The 9,254-nt window shown below is 42.8% G+C and overlaps 1 protein-coding gene across 1 annotated transcript in view; it reads left to right on the forward strand.

Moving 5' to 3' along the window:
- Positions 1–9,254, forward strand: part of LOC104511013 (voltage-dependent L-type calcium channel subunit alpha-1C) — a gene marked incomplete at both ends in the record, with an annotated part of 126,246 nt that overhangs the window by 85,221 nt on the left and 31,771 nt on the right. Inside the window, 3 exons of the mRNA XM_010153455.1 lie at positions 5,329–5,355; positions 7,402–7,562; positions 8,372–8,597. Of these exons, the coding sequence (XP_010151757.1) occupies positions 5,329–5,355; positions 7,402–7,562; positions 8,372–8,597 (414 nt within the window). The remainder of the gene's footprint in view (positions 1–5,328; positions 5,356–7,401; positions 7,563–8,371; positions 8,598–9,254) is intronic.

The raw sequence follows: 9,254 nt of genomic DNA on the forward strand, positions 1-9,254 counted from the left end.
ACCAGGTTGCTCAAAGCCTCATCCAGCCTGGCCTTGGACACTTCCAGGGATGGGGCAGCCACAGCTTCTCTGGGCAACCTGTGCCAGTGCCTCACCACCCTCTCTGGGAAGAACTTCTTCCTGATATCTAATCTAAATCTCCCCACTTTCAATTTAAACCAGTTATCCCTTAAGTTGTCTCTGCCCATGGCAGGGGGGTTGGAACTAGATGGTCTGTAAGGTCCCTTCTAACCCAAACCATTCTATGATCCCTTATTCTGTCCTTACGTGCCCTTGTAAAAAGTCTCCCTCCAGCATTACTTCTGGTGTGTCACAGCTTTAATAACCTGTTGTCTGTGGGTACAAAGACACGTTTCCTCTGCAACAGGTGTCAGTGGGATAAACCCAGAAGTAGGAGCAATGAGTTTCTCTTTACAGGATAGCCTTATACCCAGGACTTCCCAATAGTGAGAAATTTCCCTGAGCCTCTGTGGTTACTGCTGTGCAGGTCTTAGATTCCTGAGGACAGGCTATTGCTCATAATCAGTGGTAATCTGCTCTGTGCGGGATGTACGCATATATAATCTTCCAATACAAGCAGAATGTTAATTTTCTAATACAACCATACAGATCTGGAGTGCCACAATAGAGCTTGCTTTTATACATATGTATTAGCTAAAAAAAAGACCTTTGTGGAAACTAATGTTCCATACAGCCTCAATAGAAAAGTGAAGCACTTGAGCTCAAAGGGAAAGAAAGCTTAAAATTATCTGCTTTCATTGAAACAATAAGCCACTTGGCATTTTCACCTTGGCCGGGATTTCCACACATTTGGGGGACAGTTCAATTGCTTTTCCATCAAAGAGGGTTAGAACAATAAACCAGGATAAAACCAAAATGAACAACCTACACTGGCTTTCCAGCTGAAAACTGTGTGTCCTGAAAAATACTATGAACAATGGAAGCTTTCCCTGGCAGCTGAACCATCAGTGATTTTCCCTTGGTGCTTTTCTGGCTGGCAAAATAGTTCCCATTCAGGTCTTCCTCATAGGAGTCACTGGTAAAGGTGAAAGAGTCGGCTTGCTTGCTGGTTCACGATAGTTGCTGTTGGTTTTCACCTAATGAGAAGATAGCCTCCTTCTGTGAGGGCCAAAGTCCCTGTCGCATCAGGAGCAGTGGTAAGAAATGCCTGCCAGAAGCTCTGAAACCGCTGCTGGCTTTAGCAGGAAAACACAGAGGGTTGGCTCTTACGTGTCAGCCTCAGCTACTGCTCTCCGGTTTATTATGAGCAAGGTGGTTTTGATATTCACAGTCAGCTCTAGAGATGTGTCTAAAGGACAATAGCATGCCCTTGTGGAGGAGGAATTATCTTCGTACTTCAGATTCTGTGACAGGCCTTGCCACAGGGAGAGCAAGATTATTCACTAAATGCTGAAGTGCTGGCCTATTTTCCCAGCCTGTGAGGAAGCCTGTTGAATAGCAAACCAGCTCAATTTTAAGCTAGACAGATCCAGTTTTCTTAAGGATGTTCTGCAGATTCTTACTGCTGCTGGCCAACAACCACCTCTCTCTTAAAACCAGCACCGCTCCCGTCAGGTCAGCATGCTCTCCAGTGCTTCTGCAAGAATGTCAAAAAAAAGAGAAGGCATGGCTGTGTGGAGTGCTGAAATTCAGTGATTGCCTCAGGAGGAGGATCTCAGTCCACAACAGAACGCAACTTCTCCAGGGCCAGTCATCTGTTCTGTTTTGCTGGCAGCTTTTAGTTAATGGTCAGAAATAAGAAATGGCCACTGCTTGTCGCTGTAAAACTCCCCAGCATTGTGTTGTGCAGAGGATAGCAGGCAGAAGGATGGACGCTCATTGCTTCAGTGTGAATCCCAGAGGCACAGCTGAGGGTAGAAGTTAGCCCTAACACGCTATTAGGCTGAAAGATTACCAGGTATGCAGCACACATTCCTGAAAATGTCATGTCAGTGTATGCCTCTGTCCCGTAATATGTGGAAAAAGCACCCTAGGGTGGGCATTTTTTCTTCAGGGGTGCCAGCCTCCTGACTAGAAGCAATGAAATGTCAGCAGTTGGAATAGAGAGACTATGTTGTGATGCTTGACCAGTAATTGCATGAATGCACCGTATTGCACCTTAACAGAATCAGTATCACTCTAGGACCGTGCTCTTACAGTTCTAAAATGTCTAAGGTATGCACAGGGCAGCTCTTTGGGTGTTCCCTGAAGTTGTGTGTAACCTAGAGGCATATTAAGTAAATTTCTGTGTTACTGTTTTTCTAGGAGTTTTTACTAGTATCCAAGGGCTTTGCAAGTCCTCGTGAAGATAGTTGCCTATAGCAGGGATCATATAGTGTAGAAGTAGTTGACCACCATACCAGATAATTTCATGGTCATGTTCAGAAATCTCTACACCCAAAACCAACTGTCACATGGCCTTGTGTCATGTTTGTAGACCTACAAGGTTTTTCCAGAATTGTTTGATGTGTGTACAATTACACAAAGTCCTCAATCCCCTTTACACGAGAGTGTCACACCCTTCACAAGTGCAGAGTTTCGCTTCTCTAATGTCCATCATGAACAGAGAAATGAAGACTTTATCTCTCAGAATGTGGGATATCGCACTGCATTTGAATTATGCTGATTATCCTGAGTTTATGCTGATAAAATTCACTGTCTTCTCTGTATGTGGTACATAACTACATGAGGTTAGAAGAGTTTTAGAGAATTTAAACGCTAGTGAGTCAAACAGTAGAGGTCTGATTTTTGTGTTTGTCTTTCTAAAAGATGATCTAAATTGCATGGTTCCTATGATAAAAACACTCAGTACCGATCTGAAAAGGTTCCCTGTTTCCAATAGGAAGTAGACTGCTATACCATGATTTTAAACACTAGTTTCTCAAGACATTCCAGAGCTGGACACAAATGGGGATGCTCTCTTCGTTCCAATGACATAAAGCTCCCAGGGATGCAAGAGACCCATGTTTAAACTCAGCAGAGAATCTGGAACCCCTGGCAAGTGCCAGTTTGGAGTGTCACAAAGAGGCCGTGGCCAGGCCCCAAATTCAGACTATTTGACAGCCTCTAGTGACACTATAAAAGCTCTTTTATATGACATAGTTATCCCTGCTTCTGAAAGACAAAAGTTTCTTGATCGTAAGGATCATTTGAAAAATGTGTTTCAGATGCGAGCATAATGTTTTCAGAATCAGTTATTGTACAGTTTGTGTTTCCAAAATTCCATTTCACTCTTGGATTCTGTCTCCAAATATAAATCTCTTCCTCCTTCCTTGTCCTGTTCTATATATATAACACACCCACATGTGATAAAGCCTTCTGCCACAGCAGTAAGGCAATGGGGGGGGGGAGGCTGTAGCTAACCTGTGGGAGCACTGAATGCACTTGGCTGCTGCTCATAATGCTCCAAAGATATAATTATCACATGCATGATGAGTACTACACCTGCCACATCTCTTTTGCTTGAATAAATAAAAGATTCCTTAAATGCCACACAGCTCCCTTACTGGGAAGCCATTAGCCAGAGAGGTCACCAGGGGCTTCACACTCCCTGTCCTTCACCTTCCACCGGGCAGGTTCCCCATGACATCTCTCTTGCTTTCTTCTCCACCCACTCCCACCCTTTTCCTATGAAATTCTTCACCATCCTTTTTAGTGCCCAACTTTTTCCTTCGTTGTGATTTTTTTCTCCTTTTCCTTTCCCCTGTCTTGCTCTGAGCCTTCTTTCCTCTCGCCTGTAGATCCATTACTGTTTGTAGCTAGTGCTTATCAAGGAAGAATTCTCGGTGAGAAGTTGCAATACCATTAATATTAAGGATGTGCTTCGTAGGTGCTTCGCTCGTCATCCTCGTTAAAGCTGGCTTGTCTCCGCAGCACAATTTAGCATTCTGTTCAGCCAGTGCGGTGTTTCTGCTTTACCAAAAGGGCTCTTGCCTGTGTCTGTAGCCACACTGCTGCCTAGTATGTGGCCTAGACAAGCTGCCTGTGACACAGCAGGAGTGATGTATTCAGTGCAAAGGCTCTTTTTTTTTTTTTTTGGCTTGGACCATCTGCTGGTGAAATGTTCCTATCACTGCGATCTCTTCCACATAAGGAAAAGGACCCATCACTGATTACTTGTCAGTGACTGATGTCCTCCAACGGGGACGTGACCGTTTTTAAGACTGCTACAGAAAGTAGTGTTAGATGTTTGGAGAATTACTGTGTCCCGTGTCTCCTAACAGTGAATCCGTTTTTAAGCCAGTACAGTAAGACCTTTGCTGGCTGTTGTCAACAATGAATCACTTTCCCATCGTAGAGGGAACCTTAAAGAAATGCTTCCACCCCATAGAAATATCTTGTTCATAGTCACTCCCCAGATTCTCATTTCTCCTCTTATTGGTAGTGGATTTTGCAGCTTCCTAAATCACCTCTGACTCATGTCATTGCATCCACATGCCTTTATTTCTCTCTGAGCACCGTTATGTATGCACAAAAGACAGCCAAGGAGTTGAAAGGCCTTAGAGGACACATGTCAAGCAGAGCAAGGTAGAGGTTAGAGAATTGGGGTCTCTCTCTCTAGCCTTGCCTGTGACTTCTCATAAAAGGCTGCTGAGATTATTTAGATTAATAAATCCAAAAGAATAGCATTAGATATTTAAACACGTATATAGTGGGAACATGGACAGGTTTTAAGGAACGCTTAATTCCAAAAATTTAATTGATAGCAATAGAATCTGTTATTATTCAGGCCTTTTTGAATTCAAACAATTTATGTAGACAACAGAGGCAAATAAGTGTTAGTGTCTAAGTTTAAAAATATCCACCGTGCACTTTTTTTTTCCTTCAATTGCTGGGAAAAAAAAGAAAGCATGGTTTCATAATGTGCTTATATATTCTGAAGTGACAGGTGATGTGTGAAAGCAACAAGTCTGTCTGTATAAAGTCATACATATTTTAATATGAGGGGAAAAAAAAAACCCTAGTGACTAAAAGAAAAAGAGTCATAATTGGGGGAAAAAAAAATGGTAGCAGATGTAGAGTGCCCCTAGCATTAGGCCAGCCTTTTACCCCCCAAAAAAGGCTAGTTCACTGATGTCTGTAGGTGGTAGAATCCCATCATGGCATGACTCCTGCTTCATGATTCCCACCAGAAATGCAGGATTTGTATATCAGGGATTTCTTGTCATTCCCTGTGCCTACATTGACCTAGAGGGGATTCAAGAGGAAAACAGCATCTATTAAAAAATTATTTGAGCTTAACTTTGTTTCTTTCTATTGCTATTTTCATTGAAGCCTGGGAGGTGTGGGACAGCTTCAGAGACTTTAATGACAATTCTTATTTTTCAGGCATCGGATATCAAAATCAAAGTTTAGGTAAGTAAACTTTTTCCTCCTTTCCACTGTTTTTTTTGTTCCTTGTCTTGTGAAGTGGTTTACTCCTGTGTCTGTGGGACACAGTGGTGATTCTAGGAGAAATGGCCAAACTTGCCAGGTTTTGGTCAGTCATCTACCAAAAATCAAGATCCTGTTTCTTAGTTTCATACTGAAATAAGTCTCAGGAACTACTGACAGTATTTCACTCAGAAGTACCTGTCTGATTGTTACCTACGTATCTCGAGCCATAAAATATAAAAGCAGAAGAAAAAAAGTTCAACCACATAATTATTCTTCATCCATCAACACCAACCCTGTCAGCTGAAGGTTCTCTTTCCTACACTTTGTTGCACTACTCTGTTTCACTGGATTGTAAATCTTTCACATGATGAGGTTTGCATCTTAATTGTGAAATGCTCCCTTTCAGCATGGGACATGTGGAGATTTTCTAGTGGTATTTGGTTTTGTGTGGACTTAAAGCTTCTGAAAATGTGAAGCAGTCCCCAGGAGGTCAGCTGTGGGTTTCCATTGGAAAGGCTGACTGACCTCATGGGACCTGTTGAGGTCCCAGTCTATTTCGACCTCATCAATTGGAGCCCAGTTGCCTCCATAACTCTGAATTAAAAGTCAGTTTTACAAAAAACTAAATTAATTTTCAGAATAACTGAAACAACAACTCTGTCCTTCAGTTTACCTAAATAATGAAAGTAAATTCAGGAATGCACATATGCATATGTACTGCCTATATGTACCCCTGTGTAAAGACTTGCATACTTGATCATATTCCTACAATCCGTGGATTTATTTGTGTGTAGCTATAAACACAAAAACCCACTTGAATCGTTACATAGTCATGTGTGTGCACACAAAAGTGTTTGGGCTTGCTCATGATTTAATGACAACATGAACGTCTAAGTGTTGTGGGCACTTTGGAAGTGGTGAAGATCATTTCCTGTCCCAAAGCCACTGCAAAACACACAACCCTTACTAAATGTTTCTGCTAGCTAGGCTGAGGGCCTTTATAAACTGCATAGCTAAACCAGCCTGGCTTTGATTACCTGTGAAAATATTGATGCAACAATCTTAGCCAATGTGCAAAGTTCGTATTGCCTGGCTTTTGTTCATATAGATGCTGAACCCTGACCTCAAGCATGGCCATAGTTTATCACTGGAAATGACACATAAGAGCAGACTAGCCAAGAAAAGTTCTCTCTTCCTGTAACGTTGTGTATGTGCACACTCACACACACATACATGTATATAATATCTATATAAAACTATTAGATTTATTATACAGTGGCAAGTGTTGCCTGGAAACTGGTTGCTATGCAAGTTAAATTCTGAAGAGTAGGAGGTGTGTAATTAGCTTTAAATATCTTCTGTCGTTAGTAATTACTCTCAGAAATCAGTGACACAAGGGGATGTGTTCATGGAAGGCAAACTTTAAAAGGTCTGCTGATTAGCAAATGGTATCCTTAGTTCCAGGCATGAAGGGGAAGATACTGAGGTCCCCTAAGTTCTGTTTTTCTGTTCAGAATTAGCCCTCCTATTGGGCTTACTCCTGAACATTGCTGCACGTTGGAAATATTCCGTGGATTTTATTTGACCTTATCTCTCCAAGGACTCAATCTAAAGGTCTGTGGTATATAGTGGTTATCTTTTCATTGACTGTCCTCAGGCTGGGCAAGGTCCCATTGCAGGCACAAGAATTAAATACAAGAAGAATAATTATTTTCGTGGGAACTGGGCTAAAAAAACTCTCAGGGTAGCTGCAATGGATGTCTTAATCAGATTAAGACATTGCTTGTAGAGAATTCTTCACCCTTAAATGTTGCAAATTGGTTTAGGACTAACTTTATTCCTATTGCTAAAGGAAGATGATCACAACTGTCGACTCGGATGAGAATGAGAGAACATTTCTCATGGTGAACTTATTCTCTACCATTCTTGAACAATAAATCAAGGCTAGAGTCTCTCTTGAGAGAGATTTGCAATAGCCTAAGGATCCCAATCTGAAAAGAACTTTTCCTTTTCCAATTTTTCAAGTCGCTACTGGCGCCGATGGAATCGATTCTGCCGAAGAAAGTGCCGCGCCGCTGTCAAGTCCAATGTTTTCTACTGGTTGGTGATCTTCCTTGTGTTTCTCAACACCCTTACCATTGCCTCTGAACACTACAACCAGCCAGACTGGCTCACGGAGGTCCAAGGTGAGGAGAGGCTGGTGGTTCTGTTTATCGTGGTCAGTGTCAAAAAAGGGGGCTGAGGGAGGAGCTGATGCATTAGACTACACAGTGTAAAACGAGCATACACAGCTCCAAACATTCCTCCGTCTGTGGAGGATCTTCAGTAATTCAACGAACTGTCTGAATTCAGTGAAAGAAGTTTCAGGGAAAACAGAAGTTCCTCGTTTCCAGGCAGAGCAATATTTCACTGGGTGTGGGTGAAATCAGGAGCTTACACTGAATGTATATTTGCATCAACTGAGTTTTCAATTTATGGATAGCTGCTGGGAGCCACAGGTTTTCCAAGGTTTTCCCTGAAATGGCTTTTATGGTAAATTCTAGTTACCAGGGAGGTGAAGAACGAAGAGTGATTTGTAAAGTTCTTCTGTCTGCAGAACAGTTGAATCCTCACTGGAGGTGAGAGCAGCTGAAAGGCTTAATTAAGCAACAGTAGGTAGCACAGCAGCTCTTCTGTTCCCATTCTCATCTGCAGATGACAAGTGTGATGGGAGGTTGTGCACAGGAAGGCATGTCCCTGACACAGAGGTTGTGTGTGTGTGTTGTACAGTGCAGCTGTATGTGCAATACCTAAGAATCGCTGCGAGCATCTCCTTAGATATTTCTGTGAAGGAGGTGCCCACCTTTTTCAAGTCCATTCTTTGACCCAAGCCTACATGACGGTAACCTTTTGGACTGATGAAAGAAGGGCTTTCTTATTAGGCAAGAGCCAGTGGTTAGCTGCGATGACATTTTGTCTAAGTTCAATTAACCTCTTTCTGTTTGTTTTTCATGAGACACTGCCAATAAGGTGCTGCTAGCTCTTTTTACGGCAGAGATGCTACTCAAGATGTACAGCCTTGGTCTCCAGGCCTATTTTGTGTCCCTCTTCAACCGCTTTGACTGTTTCATTGTGTGTGGAGGAATCCTGGAAACAATTCTGGTTGAGACAAAGATCATGTCACCGCTGGGCATTTCGGTGTTGAGATGTGTTCGACTCCTAAGAATATTTAAAATCACAAGGTACTTTTGGGTTTCTTTGGGAATGGAGGAGGGCTACTGTTCAGTGCACGACATATATAGGTACAAGTCACTCACATGCCTGTTTTTTCACTTTTTTTACCACTAATTGGGTAGTGAGAGGGCTAGGTTGACAGCAGATAGCCTTGTGACCTTTTCTGTTGCTTTATGGTGACAGAGAGGAGCCTGCAGACTGCTTTGAGCCAGAACAACCTTTGACCGAGGAGCCCATGCCAGCTCCAGTAGACTCAACAGTGGCTTGAGTGGGAGATAGTGTCAACACCAGCAAAGGATGTCACCAGCCCTTCTCCTTCAGAGGAGACCAGCATGAAGCAGCAGCTTTAGGAAGAAAACAGACTTTTCCTGACTCCAGCCACCCCTCTTTTTCCTTTTTCTTCTCTCTCCTCTCCCTCTGCATAAAGTCACAGCGGTGTCTATTATACCCTTGCTGCTTCCTGCAGTCAGGTACCTCCAAAACACCAGTTTGGTTTGACAGGAGTTTTTCAGCTTGAGGGGAGGTTGTAGGGGAGATCAGCTCCCAACATAGCCAGATGGGAGCTCTTGGAATGAATCTATCCAAGTGCTCATCCGAAGCAGCACAGGGCCTGCCTTTTAGCATGTGGGCATCAGTCAGCACCTTATTCATATCTTGACTGAGGT

This window comes from Eurypyga helias, unplaced genomic scaffold (assembly GCF_000690775.1).
Source record: "Eurypyga helias isolate BGI_N326 unplaced genomic scaffold, ASM69077v1 scaffold956, whole genome shotgun sequence".
NCBI classification, from domain to species: domain Eukaryota; kingdom Metazoa; phylum Chordata; class Aves; order Eurypygiformes; family Eurypygidae; genus Eurypyga; species Eurypyga helias.